Source organism: Megalobrama amblycephala, linkage group LG9, assembly GCF_018812025.1.
Source record: "Megalobrama amblycephala isolate DHTTF-2021 linkage group LG9, ASM1881202v1, whole genome shotgun sequence".
NCBI classification, from domain to species: domain Eukaryota; kingdom Metazoa; phylum Chordata; class Actinopteri; order Cypriniformes; family Xenocyprididae; genus Megalobrama; species Megalobrama amblycephala.
This window is the reverse complement of record NC_063052.1, coordinates 33,671,574-33,697,805: the sequence shown is the minus strand read 5'-3', so window position 1 is coordinate 33,697,805 and position 26,232 is coordinate 33,671,574. Positions and strand designations below refer to the sequence as shown.

At 37.8% G+C, this 26,232-nt stretch overlaps 1 protein-coding gene across 11 annotated transcripts in view; it reads left to right on the top strand.

Annotated features, from left to right (window-relative positions):
* Positions 1–527: 527 nt before the first annotated feature.
* Positions 528–26,232, top strand: part of khdrbs3 (KH domain containing, RNA binding, signal transduction associated 3) — a 180,630-nt gene continuing 154,925 nt past the window's right edge. For 3 of the 11 annotated variants that reach the window (XR_007186499.1, XR_007186500.1, XM_048202998.1), the window contains exons 1-4: positions 11,110–13,391; positions 13,493–13,632; positions 13,934–14,041; positions 15,183–15,855. Coding sequence is in view for 8 of the 11 variants with exons in the window: in XM_048202998.1 (XP_048058955.1) it covers positions 15,765–15,855 (91 nt within the window). In the remaining 3 variants the exon portion in view is untranslated. Of the gene's footprint in view, positions 635–3,849; positions 3,938–11,109; positions 13,392–13,492; positions 13,633–13,933; positions 14,042–14,206; positions 14,344–15,182; positions 15,856–26,232 lie in introns of those variants that run through there. The other 8 variants (XM_048202993.1, XM_048202995.1, XM_048202994.1 and 5 more) reach the window with 8 other exon arrangements.

Here is a 26,232-nt window from a genome sequence, read left to right as displayed (position 1 = left end):
ATATTTGCACAAAATCATGCACGCATGTACTTGAACTAAGTACGTAGGCATCTCGTGTCGTGAATTTGGTCATCCTGTAATAACAAGCCGAAACACAGCAACTAGAATTCACAATATTTTAATACAATATTGTATACAATTATAATCTTATGTAAATGACAGTCCCAGCAGTTATTAATGTTGTGCATTGCTGTTTGGCTGCCAGTGGTATGATCCTTTCTGAATGAAGCCAATAATTCCGCCGATCTAACTCCTTTGGGATCAAATAAATGTGTAGTTCTGACGACTGTTGAAACGGCTAACAGCACCACATATCCCAGACATACTGTAAATTTGTTGTGAACCTTCTGAGAGTGTTTCGTTGGCCTTCCTCTGGTAGTTGTAGCTGCTGTCACCATAGACTTAAACAGAGCGCGCAGCTGTGACCGGTCACAAATATGGCGGCGGGCATAGCGGAAGTGACGTCTTTGAAACTCATGGATAGACAGAAACCGATAAGTACGTTTTAGCGAATCAGCGCACAGTATTCAGGTCAGGTGACAAGGCTTCTAGTCACTTCAAAAAGACGCGCTAGCTGAGGGAAGTTCTGTCAAAGCTGACTAAAAGTGATCGAGGATTTATAATTTCGACTTCTGTAAGTCCTTGAACACCATACACTACTTACATGCTTAAACCTTGGTTGTTCTTTTGCGTGTGTGTGTGCGCGCGCGCGCACGTGCGTGGATGCGCGTGTGTGTGTGTGTGTGTGTGTGTGTGTGTGAGAGAGTGTACTTGTGTGCCGATCTGTTAGTGTGTGTGTGTGTGTGTGTGTGTGCGCGCGCGCACAGTGAGTGGATGTGTGTGTGTGTGTGTGTGTGTGTGTGTGTGTGCGCGCGCGCGTTTGTGTGCACACGTGTGTTTGAGTGTGTTTTAAATGCAATAACAAAGCAATTACTTGGGTTTTGAAACATGAAATGTGGAGTTATCTGCTTTTGCCAAAAAACGACTGTTGGAGTTATCTGCTTTTGCTAAAAAACAAACTTTTAATATATATAAAAAACATACTTTCAATGAACTTTAATTTTTTAATTTACCGGAATTTTGTAGAGTTATTATTACTTAAAGGTCCCGTTTTTCGTGTTTTTTTTTAAGCTTTGATTGTGTTTATAGTGTGCAATAAAATGTGTTCATGTTTCGCGTGTAAAAAAAAAAAACAGTATTTTTCACATAATTTACTTACCTGTATACCGCTGTTTCCACATGTGTTTCCCATAGACATTAAAAGAAATGGACACAGCGACCCCACTGGAACTTAATTGAGACAAGTGAAGCCCATTTTTAGCGATTTTTAGCACTTCCGTTTCTGACGCGCAGACTCAAACTAAGCTTGATGACGTCAGCAACCTGTCTGACAGATGTAAATCTTCTAGTAGCTGTGCGTGTAAACTGCCATCGTTAATCTTGCAGAGACGGCGAGCTTGAGCGGGGAGTTCTTTGGCGTGAGTGAGCAGGAGTAATTATTCTGATTAATTATTTTGTATAGTATTTTAAAATGTAACGCCAGTACGCCATATTAAGTTAATGCATACTATTGCCTGCGAGCTTCTCCTCCTGTCTGTACGGTAATTTCTCTACTGTGCGACAGAGAGTCGAGTGGTTATGACGCAATCGTTAGCCTATTTTTACAAAAACTGCTTCTACGGGGCCATAATGTAACATAGAAAGTAATGGAGCCCTTTATACATTGTCGTGTATCTTTAGAAATAAATAATGGACAAATTGAGTCTTTAAATGCCTCAGATGTAAAGTTATTTGCTGTCAAAGTGACGCCAAAATGAATGGGAGTCAATGGGATGGCTAACGCAAGTGAAGTTCTGCTACAAGATGGCGGCACGCGGCCGACTTCAACTTCCGGTCGACTTCCTTGGGCACTGGTGTTTCCACTGTCATAAAAACGGGCTGATGACTTCCTTGTTCTATGAAGTCCCTCCTTCAGAAATACGTAACGAGTTCTGATTGTGCCAGCGGTTCCTGTGTTGTGATTCGACAGCAGCTTAGCGAATCTTCCCCGGAAAGGTCACGCCTCTTACCATAACTTGGAGATGCACACGCTCAGTGTTATTGTAAATAACAATGTATGTCTTTAATTTTACCCTATCAATTTGAGCCGGAATCAGACCCGGTGATTTGCGGGATGAAAATAACAGCGTTTCTACGACATGGCGACAAACACACTCTACAAACGCAACTCTTGTGTATTCCTGTGGGCGGAGGTTAGTCAAAAACTGTTTTAGTGACGTCATTAAAGAAGGAAGTAGAGGGATGTAGTCCAAACTGGCCGTTCGATGTAGGCGACTTCTGTTAAATAAAATATCTCGCTTGGCATTGAACTTTGAGCTTTAAAATTTTACAGATTTTATTTATACTCTAACAACAACATTACACACTAACTAAAGTTTGAAACTTGGGATCACGAAGAACGGGACCTTTAATCAAAGCAACCCAACTGCAGTTTGATTGATATTACTTGGAATGCACAATAAAAAAAACATGATTTGTGAGAATGAATAAAAATGGAGTTAACTGTTTTTTGCAAATAAACTCTTCATATATTGCTTGCAAAATATGTTTGCTGTTTGACCATACAGTGTTAAAGGGTTAGTTCACCCAAAAATGATAATTATGATTTACTCACCCTCAAGCCATCCTAGGTGTATATGACTTTCAGAGGAACACAATAAGGTTCTTCCAAGGTTTATAATGGTTGTGAATGGTAGCCCGAATTCTGAAGAAAGAAAAAATGCATCCATCCATAAAAAATATGGAATTAGTTAAATGAACGCAATAATGAGCATTTTCAAAAACTGGACACAATGAGATGACATTCTACTTAGCGTTCAACCATTGAACATTAAAAGAAAATTTAAAAGTGTAAAAGCATTATCAAATTACTACAGCAGACCACGGAAAGCCCAAAAGATCGATTATTTCCGCAGCAATATTACGGATGTGTAAAATATCACTGTAGTAATATATGTCTATATAATGTTCATTAACTGGAACACTGAGTGATAATATTTCAAAGAGATTTCTGTCATTTTGACAGATTTACCTGCTTTAGAAACATTCATGTAAACACTGCAAATAAGGATTAGAAGTGAAAAGCATCTGTGTGAAAACAAACATGCAAAGAGACGTGAGGATTTGTGGAGGAAAATGAGAGATTCTTAACTCATTCCAGTGAATTATTCATGGGATAAAAAAAAATAAATCAGGAGAGCAGTCCACAAATGTGCTGTATATTTTGTCGTTTTCATACTATTACAGCAGAATACAAAGGAAAACACAGGAGGAGATTCAAAGGAGCTCTTTCTACAGATATTCTTGTGATACCATGTCACATTAAAATACCAGTATTATGTACCAAGTATACATTTTACAGCTTATTCAGTCAAACTGACAGATAAAGATTATTTGTAGCGCAACATTATGATTTGAAATGATTTGTTTCATTCTTTACGAGTGGAACTTCCCCAAACCAGAAGTGCATCCCATAATCTAAAACGCAGTAGGCTTGTTAGGAAAAAGGTGGATGTATATTGTATATATGGGGAAAGAGGGTGATTTTGGAGGTTGCTCCAATTATAATCAACCATGCTGACGCACACTTGCAGTGTAGACAGTTTCGTTGATTGTAATTGGAACAATCTAGTTTTGTCATGTTGTGTTGCTCGCTCTCTGTGTAGATTGGGGGGCTGTAAGAGAGAGAGAGATTAAGAAAAATGTCTAACATCCCACAGAATACAGATAAGCTTGTTTCATTTATCAGGTCTTTCAGGATGCGGGTTTAACGTAAACCTGTTTTATCTTCTCTGAAGCGCTGAAGTGCTGTCTCTACAGATAGGACGCTTTAGAAGAACACAAGATTGTGTTATCGGGTGACACCTCCCGGTACAAGGTACGTATACAATGTTTCAGGTTTTTAAAAGATAAATATGACATAAAAAATAAGAAAAGTTTGACAAGACATGGCTATGAATGAAAAACAAGAGAGAGAGAGAGAGAGAGAGAGAGGACGCAATGAGTGGGAATAGCCTGATAATTGGGGAATGATTCTTGTCAGCTTTGTTTCTCGCGGCATCTCTCCTTCAAACACTTCTCTCCCCTCATCTTTAAATTTCCTTTTTTATTTGACTCTGAGAGATGAATAACCTTTTGTTTGAGTATGTAGCCAATTCTAAAATTAAAAAAATGCAAAAATCCAGCATAAAAGCAAACATTTCAGACTCCAACTCAGTCAATTCAGTTTTAAATCATTACACTACTTTGGTTTGAGTGGATGCTCATTTTTGTCATAATGTCTAAAATGAAAAACTATACCAGCATCAATAAGTATTGGGGATTTGTGTGATGTTTTGTGTTGCTATTTAGCTTGAGTCATTCTAAAACAGATATTTTGGTAACACTTTAGAATAACTCACGCTATGAAGCATTAGTTAAACATTAGTAAATTGTTAATTCATCATTTATAAAACATTAATAGACGTTAGTAAGCCATTTATAAATACAACTATAAATGCGTTGTTCTTGATTTATAAGCATATCTATAATGAGTTTAATAATTGTATTTTCATACTTTATTAATGATCAATTTATCATTTCTAGATTATGTATTACATTATTCACAAACCAGTTATTTAGGAGTTGTCAGTGGTTCATAAGATCATTTAGGAAGTGTAAGTAAATGATTAATAAAATATTTAAATGTACATTTATGCATCTTATTATTTAGACATATAGTATTAGTTACTCAGTGTGTTAATAAATGCTTTATTAACATATTCCTAGTGTCAAAACTACCTCGGTACTAACTTTAAAACATTAGAGAACAGCAGTGCAGAAGATCACTGAACCTTTAAATCTCATTCATAAAAGCTTTACAAAGCATAAACAGTCCTCACTTTAGATTAGCTCACAAAAATAGTTAACTGACCACTTCTAAATGTTTTATAATTACCTGAATTAATCATGAATTACAGTAGGAATATGTGTTAATAAAACATTTACTAACACACTAAGTAACTATTACTATGTGTCTAAATAATAAGATGTATAAATGAATGTTTAAATAGTTTATTAATCATTTGCTTACACTTACTAAATGAACTACTGACAACTCCTAAATAACTGGTTTGTAAATAATGTAATACTTAATTTAGAAATGATAAATTGATTATTAATAAAGTATGAAAATACAATTATTAAACACATTATAGATATGCTTATAATTCAAGAATAAAGCTATTATAGCTGTATTTATAAACTACTTACTAATGTCTATTAATGCTTTATAAGTGATGAATTAACTATTAACTAATGCTTAACTAATGCTTCATAGTGTGCAGTTATTATAAAGTGTTACCCATTTTTTTGTTTAAAGCTGCAGTCCGTAAGTTTTGCCACTTTGTCGCCATCTCTGTTCAAAACCTGCAATTGCAGTTATTTGTGGAATTATTATCTTTATGTGGGTTGTGCATCGTCGTGACTCCTCAGCGCGGATTAATATAATGCTTTGAGGAGAATGTGTGGGTGTCAGTCACCGCACTGGATACTGTACTTCGGAATCACAGATTGTAGTCTTGGAAGTACGACCAAAATAAGAAGTTTTACCAGAAAATGTCATCTGAACAAATAAGTGACAAATCTGCCACTTTACAATACAAGCATTACAAGAAGTCGCACTACCAAAGGTGAATAAATCTTACGCTTGCTTGGCTCATATCAAATCAAACCGAGCAAATTATTATTGTTATACTTAGTTCTCAAATTGTTAATGTTAACAACATCAGCATTGCGTGACTACGTGTATTTAGTGTGTATTAGCGTTACCTGTAGATTTCAATTTCTGTACAGTCTAATCTCTAACGTTAATTTGTCATACCATACAATCCGCCATCAAAATGATAAGTTTAATTATTTCAGCTGCAGTGAGAAATGGCTATAAATGATCCACCACCTGCAGCATCCTCACATATAGCCTACTAGCTGGGACTCCTTTATGTAAACAGATGTGACGTATTGATGCAAAGACGAACGGCGGCATGCTCGAATTTCCAGCAGAAACCTACCAGTACCACTCGAATTAGAAAACATTATTACAAGCTTACCGTTGTGAATCGGGCTAAAGTAAGGAGATAGTTTTGAACACTGGCTGGTTATGTACTTGCTCAAAAATTGATTTTGGATAATTTTTAACCAAAAAAAAAAAAGTTACAGAGAGCAGCTTTTTAATGAAATTATGAAGTTGGATAAAAATAAATAAAAATGTAATATTTCCTTTAAAATGTAAATTCACTCTTGTTCATTTTCTTGCCATTATGTAAATAAAGTTAGAATTAAAAATGTCGAAGTGCTGGAGCTTGATTAGATATAAAGATATAAAATATGGCATACACTTTTATAGACTTACTTAATTTACTTGATTTAATTTTTACAATTAAAATTACAGAAGGTACTGCCCTCAGAGAGAAGCAAAAACAGAACTTAGAAGCCAGAGTAAAAATGCAGTATTTCTTCTTACTCTCAGTATCTATTAATACGCCCCCATACTCACGCTGGAAAACTCCTCGGAGACAAGAAGCAGGGAGAGAGAGAAAGAGAAAGAGGAAGGAGTTGAGGCAGAGGAGCAGGTCTTCCCTCCTACCTGCTTCCCACACAGTGAGCGGTTCCTGAAGATCTGGAGGAGGAAGCACTCCAACCTGAATTCTCCTGCTTTCTAAACTCTGCTAATAACCCTCTTAAGCAGACCATCATGACTATTTTAAATTTGTATACATCCCACTCCTGGCCGCCTCATGCAGTTATTCAATATGCTTCTTGAGAATGTAGAAAAATGATTCTAATCCTCGAGCTGATGCTTTCTTAAGGAGAATTTCATGTGCTTACTCTGAAAGCAAAAGCAACTTTGACTATGTTTTGAGTACTTATAATTGCTTCAAACTTTGTAACTATTTCAAAAAGCAGAGTTTTCAACCAATTTTGAACCACTCCGGTACAATCAATGGCTGCGCAACCCCCTCGAAAAGGCTTTGAAGTCAAATTATTTCAGTAATTTTCTGCTATTTTCGTTTCTTTGCTGAAACTGATGCAACCTATTAGTGTAGATTTGAGTCAAAATGCTGAGACAGATTCTCATTTCTGATGACACAAATGATAATTACGTGTATTGCAAGTGGTCCATAATGACTAATATTAGTTCAGTCATATTTGGTTGGAGTTTTCAACCAGTTGTCACACCGGTGACAACCTAAAATCATGGCTGAAATGCCTCGAAATTAAAGCAACTTTTCCACTGATGAATTTCAGCCACCAAAAATTTAAAACATGTCCAAAAGTAATCCTGGAGCTCACAAAAACAACAGAAGAACATTGATTTGACATAGCACTTTCTGGGAGGCATTTTCCGCATGTCCATCACATCAGCCATGTTCATTCGTTACCTATGGCAATGACTGTATGTTCCTCACAGATTTCTAGCCATAATCACAGGAATTTATGGGAAAGAGCCATCTCACCTTCTCCTGCCTGACAGGGATTTTTGACAGCCACCATTCGCTTTCGAAATCTCACTCTCCTTCCATTTTTTCTCATTCTCCACTTTTCTCCTCACACTCTTCCCTCACTTTTCTTTTCCTGATATATCTCTCCCCCCACCCCCACCCCACACACACACACATACACACAGGGTTTAATGGACGTGTCAATTTCACAGACTTTATTCTACTGCGCTACAATCCTGACAGGCCAAGACATGCAGGTGTCCCCTCTAGCTTCCATCCAATGCTTACAATGAGAAAAATATGTTAATTGCATTTTGAGTCATCTCTGTTTAGGTTGACTTATGAAAGGTTGAGTTTTTGACGTTTATGCTCCTGGAGGAGACCTCGGTTTGTGTTATTTAATTAAGAGTCAAATGTTTCTCAGCTCATCTGAATCCGTGAGGATTTTATTTATATTTAGCATAAGTTGTTAAAATGTCATGTCCTCTTTTTTAAAATAGGTTGGTAAGATGGAATCACATTTTTATAGTGAGAGAACCAAAGCCTGTTCTAGTATGTGTAATCTTGTGCCATCTAAAAAAAAAGGAGCAAATATGCATTTATTTATAAATTTATAAATAAAAACGATTTATACATTTAGACATTTGATGTTGTCTCTATACCTTTTAATTCCTTAAAGCTGCAGTCTAAAAGTTTTGCCTCTTTGTCGCCATCTCTGTTTGAAACCTGCAATTGCAGTTATTTGGAATTATCATCTTTACGTGGGTTGTGTATCGGCACGGCTCCTCAGCGTGGATTAATCTAATGTTTGCTGTCAGTCACCGCACCGGTGGATACTGTACTTTGGAATCACAGATTCTACATATTGAAAGTATGACCAAAATAAGAATTTTCACCAGAAAATGTCATCTGAACAAGAAAGTAACATGTCCGCCACTTTTGTTCTGACCAGCTGAGGAAAAAAGCAATAAATCGCGCTGCCAATGGTGATTAAATCTAACGATCGCTTAGCTCAGATCACGCCAAACCGTGCAAATTATTATTATTGTTATACTTTGTTCTCAAATTGTTAATGTTAACAACATCAGCATTGCGTGACTATGTGTACTTCGTGTGTATTAGCATTACATGTAGATTTCAATTTCTGTAGCCACTCTGCTGTTTGAAGTCTTTTGCTTTTGACTACGGGTGAATCTCCAGTTGTTACTGATGATTGTCATTTGGACCTTTCTGGATTACAATTTGCCATCAAAATGTTAAGTTTAATTATTGCAACTGCTGTGAGAAAAGGCTAATAATGATCCTCCACCTTAATAATACTATTGTACTAGCTGGGACTCCTTCTCTATGTAATCAGATGTGACGTAATGATGCAAAAACGAACGGCGGCATGCTCGAATTTCCTGCGGCAACCCACCAGTACCATCCGGATTAGAAAACATTATTACAAGCTTACCGTTGTGAATCGGGGTAAGGTGAGATAGTTTTGAACACAGTTCACCCAAAAATGGAAATTTGATGTTTATCTGCTTACCCCCAGGGCATCCAAGATGTAGGTGACTTTGTTTCTTCAGTAGAACACAAATGATGATTTTTAACTCCAACCGTTTCCGTCTGTCAGTCGTATAATGCATGTCAATGACAACACCATCTATAAGAGTCAAAAAAACACGACAGACAAAACAATATTAAACCCTGCGGCTCGTGACGACACATTGATGTCCTAAGACATGAAACGATCGGTTTGTACGAGAAACCAAACAGTATTTATATAATTTTTTACCTCTAAAACACCACTATGTCCAACTGCGTTGCGCATCCGGTTAGTGAAGTCTGATCACGCTCTGACAACGGAAGTGATGTCTCGCACTCATTGAAGCAAAACGCGAGACATCACTTCCCTCATTGGAACATGTTTTCAAAATTTTCATTTTTGGGTGAACTATCCCTTTAATGCACACTCTTATTCTTATTTGTGTATGTGTCTGTGCAGGTTATTTAAAATATATACATTAAAATGTTTGTCTTCAAAATCTTTTATTAAATAACTTGGTCCGTCTCTGAAAAAATACTCTTTTTGGCTTACATCACCAGGCTCTCTTACTTTTCAACCAATTCAGAACTCAAGGACAATTCAGAAGTAGAAGACAGCAAAATAAAAAAAAATAAAATAAATAAAAACTCCAATCCTGCCAGACTCATGCAGGTGGGTGCACGCTGTGTGGTGTAAGCAGAGCATTATGGGATTGCAGAGAACATTAGCAATGTCGCTTTTCTTGTGACGCCCTGGAATCTAAAGAGTTTGTGCACTCCATCTGAAGCATATGAAATTATGTAGAGTTTCAAGAGTAATATTATCAGCCTTCAAGGCAAAATGATCATTTCAAATGCATATGAAACTTAAATGCAATGCCAAATGGAGACATAAATTAATAGACAGCTGACAGGTCTTCCAGTCTGAGATGCAGAGAAGAGGAGAGGTTAGTTTAGGTCCCTGTGCAACCAGGCTACGAAAGGAGAAAATGGAAAGGTAGAGAGAACGTGTGAAAGAAATAGATCATAAACACAGAGAGAGGGTGAGAGAGACAGTTGACCTTGTGAGCACTTCCAGTGTAGGTGCCATTGATTTGTTTACCTGGATTGAGCTGACAGCTCCTCATTACGATTTCCTTTAGAGAATGAGAGAGAGAAAGAGAGTAAAAAGGGGAAGATCAATTCCTGTGATGGATCAGGGCTTGCAAGATCGCTCTGTTTGAATGGCCATTTAACGGATGGGTTGTGTGTGTGTGTGTGTGTGTGTGTGTGTGTGCACGAGTGTGTCACAAAGGTCCTTTTTAAGTTATTCATAGAGCTACTGAGTTTCTGTAATGAGTCAGTTTGGTCACTGATAACATGCTGCTGATACTTCACAGGCAACAGGGTGTATCAGCCGTCATTGATGAGGCATTTTAAACATCATTTATATTAATTTTATATTAGGAATATATTAATGTTAATAATAATTATTAACTGGGTTACACTTTATTTTGATGGTCCACTTTAGACACTCTACTAACTATAGTAGTAACTTTGCAACTACATGTCAACTAACTCTCATTAGAGTATTGGTAGTCGACTGTTAGAATGTAATAAGTTAGGGTTAGGTGTTAGGGTTTGGGTTTGGGTTAGTGGAATAAGTTGACATGTAGTTGCAGAATGTCTAAAGTGGACAATTGAAATAATGTGTTATCACTTCTTGGGCAATAATCATAATATAATAATCAAATAATCATATCTCAATCTGTTCGCTTTTGGGATTGTTTTTCTTTCAGAAAATGTTCAAATCTATTCAAAATATCTTGTTGTCCTTACACAAAAAACAAAACAAAAACAAACAAACATTTTTTTTTGTGGTGTTTATGGCTTAAAGGCAGCTTGGATAACAAATAGTTGAGGTTACAATTAAGTTTAAACTGAGCTTGACTCACCTAGTCGTTCCTAAACAAGCGGAAGTACTTGTTATGGCCACACGGAGCCACTGTTGCCACTTCCAATTCATGCGCGCGTTTCTCTCTTCAGGACTCGCGCCTTTTTCACGCGCTCTACAAGACGTGTGCGTTTTAGCGGGCATTGAGTGATTTCTTCTTGTGAGCGGTGGGATACCTGTGAAAGGCACACAGGCTATAAGATCCTCCCCGTGACAGTCGTGAAACTTAACTCAAATTAACCGCTAAGTTTATGTCAGCACTCTTCATTCCTGAGGTGAGACGGAAGCTTGTCATGAGAGGAATTCATTTAGTCGTCACGTCATGTATAGGATACTGTTTTTATTCGCCATAAGGTGTTTAGGTCGATCTTTTTAAAAGATCTTTAAACTTAAAATCATTACTAAAAAATATGTGTTTACAGAACGAACCAAAGTGAGAAATGATTACGCAATTGGGTTTAAAATTGTGACTTTCTTTCATACTCTTCATTTTTTACCTCAGAGCATATAGCCTATGCAGTACACATTTATACCCTAATGGTTTTAGTGAAAACAAATGCCTGTAGATGTTTGGCTTCTTGTTGTGAGGACAAAAAGAATCATAACACCCAAAGGTGTCAGTCATTTCCCCTTGGCTGTGTAATTAACGTGGTATTTATGAGACAAATATTAAATGTAGAGTCTCCCGGCAGTGCTGTCAAACAGGTAACCTCCCTTCGCTATGATTAAAACCACTCTCTGTCACAATAACGACCACTGGGACACAATTGTTTGGCTGTGCGTCGAGAAACAACTAGCGTATTATAACCAACAAAACCACTCAGCAAAGTTTATTTATCGTTTTATGATGTGATACATTGCAATTAGGAGCAGGATGCTAAGACAAGAGCCCATTAATGGAGCAGATTTATCTTGTGCCGAAACGTTGGAGAAGAACAGCACCAGATGGCAACCATATCTATAAATAAGTCATGTTTCAGAAAAGGAGATTAGTGCTTTTGAGCTTGTTTTTAATGGTCTCTTTTAGAGATTAAAACATTGACTCTTAAGCTTTGCAATGACCTTTTTTTCTTTCAGAGGCAAACATGTGTAAACAGGTACCATGATTCAAGCATGATCATGTATGCTGGGTTGCAGTCTTTAAGTTACCATGTTCCTGTTTTTTCTCTCTTAAAGGTGTCGGCAGACTATACTGTACTTTTCATTCATAATTTCATGTGAGCACTAGACCAGAAACACAAGCAAAAGTGAATAAGTTTTGTCTTTAAAAGCAGTCCAGAGTTTGTCTTGTAAACTCTGACTTGTTTATTTGACGAGTAGGGGATGTACGTACATATCACAGATTGACCTCCTGGCAGTTTTAAGAGGTCATATTTAAAAGCTACATGGATTGTAGTGGTAGTTTAGTAATTTTGTAAAACTTTGATAGATAGTCCTAACCTTCTTTCATCCCTTAGTTTGCATAGTGTATACAATAGCAGCTAACTGTCTCCTATCTCTAACTTTAGCTGTTCCCAGAGCTAACCTCTCCATATCCTCAACCCACTGGTACCTATAAATAAACATTTCATCGATTGCTTGAAGCTTCCCGTCCACACAGTAAACATACAGAGCGTCACCTCAAAGTTTGATGTGGATGAACATAAAAGTGCTGATATACATAGAAGTTTTTTTTTTTTTTTTTTTCCCTCCGGTTTCAGAACCATGGATCAGGGTTTGCGAAGGTAGAGTGGGTTTGGCTCATCAGAACTCTGACATTGCATTGAGTTATGCAACTTGTTTCCGCAGCCTACAGTCCAATACGCCCACCTAAGCATCCACCTTTTTATTTTTCAATTTCTGACAACTGAAGACTTGAGAGCTACCCCTGACTGGTATAATGAGACACCCCACTTCACTACTGGATGATTTGTGTCTCATTTGGCTCTTCAGCCTCACTTTTTGGGGTGTCTGTTGACAAACGCATATAAATGATCAAAGATGGTAACAGAAAATAGCCTTGAACAAAACTATGACCTGAATGCTCTCCGTGTGGGCTTCCTTTGCGGTGACTCTTGAGTTCGGTCATTAGCAGTGAGGTGAAAGAACCTACTGAGAGTGTGAGCTTTTAACGGAAGATGAGATCTGATTAATCACACCACATGGTGCAATCTGCACAAGAAATCCAGCGGAGACCTGGACCAAACCGCATGCTCATTGAATTGTGATGCCGTCTCTTAGAAATGAAAGAGATAGATAGATAGATCTAATGCAATGCAAATCAGTCAAGACAGCATAACATTACTGCATTAGAAACATGTCCAGATGTTCCTGAATAAATTTCTACAAAAATATTCTGGATTGCTGCATAGATCTGCTCATGGAAGGAAATTAAGGATTTGAAAAAGGTATTAAAACATTTCTCCAACTTAATTTAGTGTGGATTTTTGATTGACTGTGTATAATATGCTCCTACAGTGACCTTTAACCTCTGTTCTCCTCCAAACAGGAAAAAGGGCTCCGCAGGGCATGGATTTTTGCTCTTCTTTTGGCTGTGTCTCTTTAGGGAATGTAATCTGAGAGTGCTTTTGCCAAAACAATCCATTTTTCAATGACTGTATCCGGGAGACAATGAATGGAGCAAACATGGTGAGCTACCACATGCACGGTGCTACCAAACACAATAACTCAATAAGCGGGCCGATCGCTCCCCAGTGAAATACTGGCAGCATCTCTTTCCTGTGTTCAATCTCTCGTATTACACATGCATGACCTCATCAGTAAGATCTGAGCTGGTATTTTACAGATACATGACTCACTCTTGAGTTAAGTTTAGCCTTCCCCAGGCTATGTGTAGAGATGGGGCTTTACAGTAAAACAGCTCACATTCCTATTTTTGACATTTCAGTTGTTCATTTAAAATTTCTTAATTTGGGCATGTCTTTTGCAGCTACTGGCCATGCATGTGTCATGTCCCTCATGGCAACACACATCAGTTTTGACTGGCCATCTAATGCTGCTGCATTTTGACATGGAGGCGGAGTAAGCACTGCGGTTGGTAAGCCTGCAGCCATGAGACCACTTTGACCTTACTTGGGTATTAATGTAGTGGGTTACACAGATGTATGTGTTTTTCTGAATATATGCATTTTGTTATATTTTATATGGTGTACATATGTTGCCTTTTGGCTCATGAGTTCTCTTTGTCTCTGTTTACCTGCAGGTAGAGATGTGCAAATCCTGTTTTGCACTCGTTGCTCCAGAGTAACACTTAGAAATTTGTTGAAAAATTTCCAAATTCTTTCTGGAACAGCTCTGATCAGCTATTTTCTTATCTGTCTCACGATTTAAGAGCTTAGGGTAATTAAAAAAACAAGAGAGACTCATGATACACATGTTACAATCTGCCAAATTAGCCCAAGGTTTGATTTTTTTTTTTTTTTTTTTTTTTGAAAGGTCTCTTCCCACCACATTGCAAAGATCTTGTTCAGAGCTGGTTATATTAGCTATTCATGATTTTTTATTAAGTCTTATTCAGAACCGATTCCATTTAAAAGATTATAAAATGATTTTCAGGACGTTCCATTACTTCTGAACAACGTGTTGAAATGACTCTTGTGAGTCGGTTCTTTTAGTGAATCAAAACCATACAGTGCCACATTCCGATCACCTGAATGCATCATGAGCCGGGTTTTTTTAGAGGTTCAAAAACACACAGTAACACGAATGACCCAAATGACACGAAAGAAAAGTGAAGAGCCGGTGCTTTTTAGTCCATTAAAATCACTTTAATTCTGAATTGGCTCGCTAAATGAACACTTTCGTCACCTCCAAACCCAGAACTTATATTGCTCGTGAACCTATTGTATCTTGTTGTGTTGACTGATTTAGCCTATCATATAGAAACGTGTGGATAAAGATTGTATGAACACATTAGGATTTTGTTTTAATCGCTAGTATTCTATAAAATCAATGAAATATTAATTTGAGAAATTTGAAGGCAAGTTATTAATTGCGTTTGACACCTCTAAAATGCCTGTAAAAGTCATTATGTAAACACCTTTTGAACGCATTCTGTTAAATGTAGGCTTGATAGCCTATATTTTCTGTTGAAGTCTGAATTTATTTTATTACTGGCAACAGCTGGGGAGATTTAATTGCAATAACAAATATTTTTTTTTCAAATATTTCTTTCGCAGAGCTAATCCTACATGAAAGCTTTAAGGACGAGGAACGTTAAAGATGATTCTGAACCAAAATCCGATTCCTTACGATTCCCATCTCTAATCACCACATTGCGCGAGAAACTGCAGCACCTCGGACAATTCCACACCCGCCCCGCCCTCAGGGAATGATTGACATCTGGGTATCCGATATCTCACCAAGCGGCACCAGCTACATCCAATCAACTGTGGATCTGGGACTTGCAGTCGTTGCCCGTGGATACAACAGGGGGAGCTTCAAAGCGGTTGTTTACAGTTGAGAACGGCAGTCTGACTGGAGGACTCTGACTGGACGGAGGCATCGGCAGATTTCCTGCAGATGGGCTAAAGACGAACCATCAGGGAAGCGCATGGACAGTAGTTATCCTCAGCACAACTAAAGAAAAAAGCCAACTCCAGGTTATGTTGTAGATGCTTACCGCCCGCTAATAGAATCACTGGGTTCTTTTCCTTATACGGCTGGTGCGCATCTTGGCTGGTTTGCTTTAGGACAACAGCAGGATCTTACATTCTCTTACAACTGACAAGCTTTTTGTCGGACCAAACTCGCTGGGCAAGATGGATAGCGAAAAGTACTTGCCAGAACTGATGGCGGAGAAGGATTCTCTGGACCCGTCCTTCCAGCACTCATTGCGTCTTCTTGATCAAGGTAAGTCCCGCTGTCTCCTGTCAAACTATTCGTGTCACACCTCTTAAATTCCTTTACGCGATGTTCTGTGCGTTTTGCGCGATCACTCGTTGAAAGACTAAGGAGATGATGATCGGTTTATTTTGTTGTCCTATTTGCTTATTGTAACAAATTACAACATACTATAAATGTATGCATGTGTATTGTGGCAAGCTGTCTTCACACGAATCCATTTTAATTTATTTAAAGTAATAATAGCGACTAGTATTTTTTTCAGTTTCACTAGTATCAATTCCTTAGACACTATTATTCCAGTAACTATTCTATAAATTGAATTTGTTGTTATTGTATCACAACTTAACCATTGCATACTAGTACTTGTTCCATTTAGTCACAATAGTGACAAACAACTAGCCCATTTGTTGCTGGTAAGAAATTGCAATTTCCCCCAAAATATTTACTAGTATCTGTTTCAGTTTTCCTAGTACTAATTGAATTGACGCTAATACTAATAATAGATACTGTTACTAGTGTGTGCTGTTAGTAATATTTGAATCTTACTTTAGGTATTTTTTAAACTTGAACTGCAAAATATCCATTCTGACTAACCATTGCATATGACAAGTGAAATAATGTGTAACTAGAAGTGTTATTAGTGACAACTAGAGTCTAGTGTCTCATAGTAGTACTAATAACATACTCACACTATAGTGTCATGCTACTAATGACTAATTGAATGTATACTAGAGGGAACGAGTACACTAAAGTGAAACTTAAGAATTGTCACTATTGGATTACTTTCCTGTCAATAAAAACAAGTAATAGTAATGTAGAAATTAATAGTTTTACTAGAAACTAGTTATTATAAGAATAAAAGTTAAAATATTTTGTCATTTTGGAATTAGGTGAAATGGTGTCTACCAGAAAATGCTGAACTTCATCCTAAACTTGTTTCTTTTACAAATCATCTATTCTACTTTTGCACATACAGTATTTTTCATTTTATTCTTATTTGTAAGTCACTTTGGATGTGCTAATGAGTAAGTGCGGTAACCTAATGAGGCAGCATAAACATACTGGTTTTATTTTTTATATGTGTATGTTTATGTTCTCTGTAAAGAATTTAAGCATGTTCATTCATCAAGAGCATGAGCTCATTTGCGCTTGTCTTAAGGAAGCAGAGCAGATGTGAGTCGAGGGAGAGAGTGCAGACTCATTAATTAATCCGTTTTAAGAGCGCTGCACAGAACTAATATCATTGAGAACGAATGTAGCAGGTGCAGTTATTCACATCTCTGGATTGGACGCAAGCCTTTTGGGGCTCTCCGGCAAATCCAGAGCGTTCCATCCAGATATTTGTTTTAGAATTTAGTTTTGGCCTTTGCATTCAAATGATTTGTTTTTAAGACACAACCATCCTTCCTCTCTACTTATCTTCATGGGCAGCTTAAAGAAACAGTTGATGGTTTGGTTTGACAGTTGGTGGGAACATAATTGAAACAAAGACACACATGACCGTGTTGCAGTAAGGCTGTTGCATGATAGTAAGTCTGGCAATATAGGCAAAACACTATTCCCACGTCATATTCCTATACCTTTCTTTATCCTGCAGTTAAAAAAGTTTAGTATGGGGCGCTGCTTCACACATAGCTGTCATAGATGTGCGCTCCATCTTTTTCTCTCATCCAAATGCTCTCTGTTGCAGTGTTGCACAAGTAACTTGTCAAAGTTATTTACTCATGAAACAATTTGATGCTGTTGCTGAGTTTATGTGTTTCTCATCATGCGATCCAATGAAAAAATTCCACACGATTCAGCGGGCAGGATCGGCTGTAGAGTCTCCAACTAAAACCACAGAGCTTTAAATCTGGTGTACCAGTGCATAAGAGAGTCCGTTTGCAGCTTTAGGCATGATGTAGCCATTCTACAATTAAAGCTGCACTTATGCAATAGAATGTGTTACTCTTGGTTTGACTTTGCCAAAGGGGGTGACTGAAGGTCTAGGAGCTCTAACACTAAGGCATATGAGGTTTGATAATAAGCTGCAGAGTCAGCATAATGTGGAACATGGTCTTTCTGTGCAACCATTCGTATATTAATGGGGTATGGGATTAAGACTCTTGTTTGAGTGTAAAAGTAATAGTACAGCCAGAATAAAGTCATTATTTAATCACCTCCAAGTTGTTCCAAATCAGCATGCTGTTATTTTTTATTTTTATGCTGTTCTTTTTTTAAAAGTGAACACAGATGTCAACAGAAACAAAATCAAAAATAAAATAATGCATTTTGTAACTGGGTGTTACATTTTTGGTGAAAAATTTCCTTCAGAAGGACTGTGTAGGGAATAGTGTAAAGTCAAATCAGAAATGCGTCTTAAATTGAAGAGAGTACCAAGTTTCACTTTTTACAAATGGAGTGATGCTTTTTGATGATTTTTTCCTATATTCAATATCCAAACATGTCTTTTAAAGGGTCATTCCAGTCTAGCTTGGGGTTGTGGCCAAATGCAGCAAAAGCTGTGTGGTCTCTCTATCTCTTTCTCAACGCCACATCAAGATGCCAGGGTGGAAGATATTCAGATGAGTTCTGTCACCAGTAACTGAGATTTCTGCAGGGACCGCTAGAGTTTGGCGTGAGAAGGACAGTGCTTCTGTCAGAGCGAAGAACTCGGGGTATGACCAGCGTAGCGGATAACATTTTTCACACTTTCGCACTCAGCACTTTTCTTCCTTATCGCTCCATCTCGCTTCCTTTCTCTTTAAGAAATTGCACAGCCTTTTAGCAAGATGATATTTTGTAGTGAGAGGCATGATGACAGAAGGACAGATTTTAAACCTCTTTTCAGTTCCTGGACAGTTTCACTTACAGAAATGAAAACGAGAGAGAGAGAGAGAGAGAGAGAGAGAGAGAGAGAGAGGGAGCGAGTGAGTGAGAGAGAAATTGAGCAAGCCAGGAAGAAAGAGACGGCTTCATAAGTGTATTTGCTCGTTTATTAAGAAAGATGCAATTTGCAAGTAATTAGCTAACATCTCTGAATGTTTTATTGGCAGAAATCAGCATAGGCATCCTGGGGTTTGGAGATGTTTGCGTGACTGCCAAATCTTGAGAAAAACTTGCGCTCTTATCTCCAGTATACTACAGATGGCTCATGATGTCATGTCGAGTAGCTCTCATCTTTGAATCCTTAACTAAATTATGTAATTGGCAGGAGAAGAGGAACAGAAAGAAAAGCGACTTACAAGTACACATTTGCACATGCATTTACACTGTTTGCAATGCTACACAGGCCGCTAAACAATTCTTAAACTGGCTGGAAACAGATGCAGTGGGAGTTTTATTAAACCAGCGCACACCAACAGTCACTAAACTCTCAAATCCCACACAATCTTTTTACTTAACTGCTTCAGAAAGGCCTTTCTTAAGAGCATGTGAGGTGCTAATTAGGTATTTAGTGTAATTACACTCCATTAAATTAAAAACGGATTCATAATTGGTCCTCAGAAAAGTAAAATGTAATGTTCCAATAAAGACTTAGACCACATACCGGTTCTTACATTTAACAGTAATATGTATGCTTGAATTTAGTAAGCATAGGTGTTTCTGAAGATGGTTGTATATGTAAATTATTGTAAGTCTGGGTATCACGTGATACACGTCATGATTAAATTTATTATTGTATTGAAAATGACATCACCAAATGCATGAGAAAGATTCAGTGTCACATGTTTGCATCACTTTTGTACAGTACTTGAGTGCGGCACCTTCTAAAGCCAGTCCATGTTACAAAAATGTTAGTTTTTAGAGCAGTAATTTTACATGGGCAGATGTTTAGTTTTGCCACATTTTTGCTTTACCTAGTGGTCAATATTTAGCTGGTCAGCATAAATGAACTTCTATTGAAGATGTATGCGATGGTCTCATGCATCAGCTGAAATCAATGGCGATGCCAAATGAATCACTTTCTCCAGGAATTTTAGACCATCTTGGTTTTACCATGTTTATATCATATCCAAACCACCATTTACTAGGACTGGGACTATACATCGATTCTCGATTCGTGATACAAAGAATCTGGAGCGATTCTGATATTTTCCGATGTATCACGATTCTCTCGCAAATTGATTCTGAGCTTAGTTTTTAACAGCAGATGTCACTACGTGCTTTAGAAACACCTGTACTCCGCCTTCTTCCAGTTCCTTTACACACATCACTACCTAAAATAATCATTCATAAAGTTCGAAAAGGTTGAAGCGAATTACAAGGGTGTTCGTAGTGGGCTGATTAATGTATATTAATCTCGCGTCATAAAAGCATTCTGAGTCGAGGTGCAAGTATATAAGTTCATAAATATGAACGCACAATTGTTGTCCAGCGCTTTTCTTCGTGAGCATTTGATTGTGTGGTTAAAAACTAGCCTAGAGCGCCATCTGCTGTTAAAACTAAGCTCAAAAACGATTAGAGAGAAACTATCAGGATCAATCCAAAATTAATTGTATCGTAAATCAACAATCAATGTATTGTCCCAGCCTTACCATTTACCCAGAGGAAGGAGAAGAGAGTGAGTGGCGATAAAAAGAGGAAATCGTTTATCTCATGTATGCTGCATCCCTTGTTGAAGAATAAACAAATGCTTGTGCAAAATCCCAAAGCTCCCAAAGCACAGCATGTGCTGTCTAAGATGGTCTATAAGATACATTTAAGATTCAGGAAGAGACATTGATTCCTGCTATGATACAGAGATCTGGAATTTTTTATTTTTTTTTCTCTCTGCCCTCTGGTCTGTGGCTATATGCCGGCTTACAAAACCACCCACCAGCAAACAGAAACAGCGCCTGGCAGTGCATCAAATGCCTTGTGAACGGAGATAGATAGAGACAGTTAGAGAGATAAATTGCAAGGAGAATGGCACTTGATTGAGATAATCATCACTGTCTCTCAGACGCCCCGGGCAGCGTTAATATATTATCATGTGTGTACGTGAGTAGCTGTTGCTGTGAGTTTCTGATCTGAGATCAGGTCGGTTGGTGCTAATATCATAGTACTGGAGAGGATTGGATGAGGAAAACTGATCTAGGGTCAGTTCTAATGAGTATAGATGCTCATAGGCAGAGTGAACAGTTCTTTACAAGCTGTTTTTAACAAGGGTGTTGTTACACCTCTTTTCCATAATTCTATATGAGCGACCATGTTATGTCATTGCATTTAAAAAAACAAAAAAATGGTCAACATAAATTCAACATGGACAATGCATCAAGTTTCTCTTGAATATTTACTACTCTTTTTTATTGCTGTGGACATTTGTGCTGCTATCTCAAAATGAATGTGATTTTTATTCTTATTTTGAAGTAAAAAAGAAGCTTTATTTGTGATTTATTGCTTGTATAGGGATAAAACAATAGTGTTTGCACTACAAATGAATGCAAACCAAAAGCAACAGGACATTAGAATGCATTGTGTTTTCTGTGTCTGTTTCTTAATTATTCATATCCTTGTAGCAAGTTGCCAGAAGTTGGCATTAAAAAGATCCATATTTTCTTCATAATCTCATGCTATTCCTTTTATTTTTCTGCTTTTGCTCTGTCACTACTTGATCCTGCTTAGGCAACTAATAACAAGTTAGCACTTATTGCAGGATGTCTTTTTCTGAAAGGATTTTAGACATGCGGCAATGCACTCGCTTTTCCTCTGTGTGAAGTGAAAACTTACTGAGAGACTCGAATTGTTCCTCATAAAATCTAATGACTGCTTGTTAACTGCAGTCAACACATATTGATTTTACCCTTAACATCTGATTAAGGGTCCTGGTTATGTCAAAGAAATGGCTAGCCAGTGTAATTTACTGGTTTATGTCTCAGCGTTGTGCTGCGTTGTGATCATCTCCAAGGGAAGAATAATATTTAAAGGTGAAGTATGTAATTTCTTGCTCCATTAGTGGCACCAAGCAGGTTTATGCAAATAATGACAACAAGCTTCTTTTCCTTTACTTAGTCTCACCCCAAACTTATGGCATTGGTTGAGTCTATGTTATTATCTCCCCAAACAAACAAATTGCAGGTGCTGCTAGTCACGTAGAAATGGCACACTTCACCTTTAACAATCAAATAAATCAATTCAAGTATCATGAATCTGGTTTACAGGACTTTTATGAGAGGGAGTAGTCCGTATGTGTCAGGTGTGACATTGTTTTCAGAATTTATTTTACATTAGTATTTACTAAAATGTAATAGATGTTTGCGCGTCACCTCGGATTGCTCCTCTCCGATCTCAAGTCGGAGTCGTCAACAGGTATAATCATCTCCAGTGGCCCTTGTGCGATGGGATGGGTGATTTTAAAGCATTCTCATCCCCCATAAAATGCAGCGATGTGGAAAACGTGCCACGCTTCTCATTTTCTGTTTGACGGCGGTTTTGTGTCTGCGTTTGTCAGTCTCAGCAATTTCTGTGTGGGGGCTTTCTCAGGTCAGCTTGAAAAACAAATGAGCCTGGATTCTCAGACGCCGAGCTCAGATTCGACACAACGGGTCAGGGATAATGAGCCGGAGCGTGTAGCTGTGAAATACTGTCTCTGTGAGTTTGAGGAAAAGAGGCACTCCGTTCCCCCCCTTCTTCTCCGCCTTGCCTTTGAGAACTGGAAATCTGTAATGTGATATGTAGTGGTCTTACCGAACAACCTGTGGTGACCAATAATCGCCCTCGACTGCAATATTTCTATAGGCTGCTGGGAGAGGAACTGAAATGAAAATCTTGTAGTTTGAAACTTGTATGAACGCTTTAATTCAGCAAGGATGCTTTAAAGGGGACCTATAGTGCCCCTTTTACAAGATGTAATATAAGTCTCTGGTGTCCCCAGAATGTGTCTGTGAAGTTTCAGCTCAAAATACCCCACAGATCATTTATATAGCTTGTCAAATTTGCCCCTATTTGGGTGTGAGCCATTTTTGTGTGTGTCCCTTTAAATGCAAATGAGCTGCTGCTCCCGGCCCACTTTCCAAAAGAGGGCGGAGCTTTAACAGCTCGCACTTTGGTTGCTCAACAACAACAAAGCTGGAGAATCTCACGCAGCCAAAATGACAATTTTCTGGAACAGTGTTCAGCCTTACATTGTTCAAACCGGAGTCGGACACTGATGCTACAAAACATTTATGTGAATTTCACAATGTAATTTTGGGAGGAGTGAACCCATATAATCTTTCAATTAGTGAAATTCAAACATAATCTCAAGAGGAGGAAACCCTAATCTTTCAATTACGTCCAGAGCATTTAAGCAGCTACTCACCCTGCTCTGGCATCAGTTGTTTCGATATCCCTCCACCTCCCCAACTCAACATGCCTGGAAAATTGTCGGCCATTGAATCAATTCGATTTCTAGGGCGGAGCAAATCCGAGCAAACAGGAAGTGGAGTAAACCAATCAGAGAAGGGCGGATATGACGTTAGCAAAGCAACAAGAGAGTCAACAGTGAAAAGTAAATAATTAATGTGTATTTGGTAATTTAAAACTGAATAGAACAAACTCTCGGGTCTCCCGTACGCAATCTTTGTTGATATTGAAGGGACTTTCGCCGCACTAGAGTGACGCTGTTTGCGTCACTGAAATAAACAAATCTGATTGCACGGTACGGTTTGGAGTTGACTCGAATCGCGACGGAGGGCGGACTGACCAGACTGATATATCTTGTAGAAGATATCAGTCTGGCCTTGCCAGGCAACAACTCCACCACATAATTTAGGCATCTCATCTATTGTACTCCTTTTCCAGGCACTAGTAGTCCCTGGGGGGTATATCCAAGCTCGAGTTGAAGCTGCTTCCTCGAGCCCCTCCACAGCGGACAGCAAGCCATATACGCTTAACCTTATTAGCTTAAAGATTTTATGAGGAAACGAACTCATGAAATTTCAAATAAATGCTGTTCTTATGAACTTTCTATAAATCAAAGAATCATGAAAAAAAAATCACAGTTTACACAAAAATATTATGCAGCTCAACTGTTTTCAACATTGATAATAAGAAATAATTCTTGAGCAGCAAATCATCATATTACACTCTAAAAAATGCTGGGTTAAAAACAACCCAAGTTTGGTTGAAAATGGACAAACCCAGCAGTTGGGTTAAATGTTTGCCCAACCTGCTGGGTAGTTTTATTTAAACCAACTATTGTTTAAAAATTGCTATATGGCTAGCTTAAAATGAACCCAAAATAGCTGGGAAATTAAAAACCAGGTGCAATTAGAGGCAACAATAATAGACAAAAGGTGAATGTTTATTAATAAGCTTTAATATTTTATTAATATAAATTTAATAGTTTATTAATATAAATTTATTAATAAGCAATTTAATAAATGTTTATTGTTTAATAATTATTCATTGAACATTAATAAATGTTAATTTCCAACATACTTTGGGTTAATTTTAATTAAGCAATACAGTAATTTTTAAACAATAGTTGAGTTAAATAAAACTACCCAGCAGGTTGGGCAAACATTTAACCCTACCGCTGGGTTAAAACAACCCAATTGCTGGGTGTGTCCATTTTCAACCCAACTTGGGTTGTTTTTAACCCAGCATTTTTTAGAGTGTAGAATGATTTCTGAAGGAGCATGTGACACTGAAGACTGATGCTGAAAATTCACCTTTGCATCGCAGAATAAATTCTATTTTATAATATAGTACATTAGAATATAGTTATTTTAATAGTATTTCACAATATTAAATTGTATTTTTGATCAAATAAATACAGCCATGGTGAGCAAAAGAGGCTTCTTTCAAAAGAATAAAAAACTTACTGATCCCACTTTTTTTATCAGTTTTTGTTATATTACATTTGATTTCATTTGGCATGTCAGTTTCAATTCTGAGACATGAAAAACAATGACATTTGGTGATTTTGTATTTCAGCTCTGTTTAACTAATTTTACCATTTTTAAATCCATTCTGCAAATTTACCCCCAAAATCCAGTCTGTAGATTCTGTCTGGGTTGACTTACGGCTTCAGAAGTCTTAATTCTGTCAAGTGATGATACAATTTCATTTTTTTGGTGAACTGTTCCTTTAAATAATGCATGCTCACTTTGTTTTTAGGATGAGCATGACATGGGTTTAATACAGCTAAATGATCCCAATCTGTGCTCAGTAGTGTTCGGTACTTACATTAGGGAGCTCACGGTGAGACTGTCTGGCAAACCTTCAACCCGCGGCACTGTAATGTTAATCTAGGCCACCAATCCACCCCTGTGGTGCTCCCCTCCTCATTTATACAGTATTAATCTTTTACTGCTGCAGGATGTTAATGCATCGCTCAGAAGAGCAAGGGACAGTACAACAGCAGCCCTGGATAACAGAGGATTAGAAAGACACTGAGTGAGAGAGAGACTCTGTTAATCAGTATGTCTTTGTGCTCCGGGCTACAGTTTGAATAAGGCCGCACTCCTCCGTAGGGAGAAAGTTATTTATGAAGGACTGCCACCAAATTAAATTTCAAAAGGCGGGGAGAAGGCAATAGGAGAACGAAGTATAGGATGAAATTGGAATTGTAATGGGTGAAAAAATAGGAGGACGGAAAACAAGCAGGTCAGATGGGAAACAAATAAAGCTAGAATGAAAGAAAGATGAGAAATAGAATATGGTAGTATGTAAATAAGTAGGCTCTTCTTAGTGCTTGTGATTGTGACTGAAGATGGCTCTCGGTTACTGACCGTGTGGCGGAGACTCTTCAGAGAGAGGATAGCTGGCAATGGGTCCAGATTCGTCTGACTTTCTTGGTATCACTGGAAGGCGGGACACCCAGGAGTGTGATTTCAGAGAGTTCTGTGATATTCACACATTAAAAGGTGTTTTTGTCTCTTTTCACAACGTAGGGTGTTTCTCAAATCCAGATGCTTTCACTAGGAAGCTAAAATCTCCCACAGTACTCACAGTATGAGTGTGATTGGAAGTGTATTTGTGTGTTGAGATAAATAACGTGTGCATTACATTGACACTGTGGCTAACGTTTCCAGAAGGAAGATCTAGAACTCTGTCTGAAGTTTGAGTTATGTGTTCAAAGTGCACTGGAAGTCTACTGAATATGAAAGGGGTAGTTCACCTTTAAAATGTTTGAAGTTGAGTTTGAATCTGGATCATAACAATTGTCAATTGCCATTTCCTTTCTTGTTCCCCGCTGTTTCCTGTCCTCCCTCCACTGTAGCTATTAATAAACGTGGCAAAAAGGCTCAAAGAATAGATTTGTCGTATTTTTCTTCCATTCACTTGCGTTGACATATACATTTTTTATAATTGTAGTTTACTTTGGGTAAAAAAAGTCTGTTTCGCCACAATATTCTATGCTATGCATGTTTATACAACAGTTAATTTCATGTCTAATAATATGCAGTCCAACAGCACTGGGACATTCACTGTCAC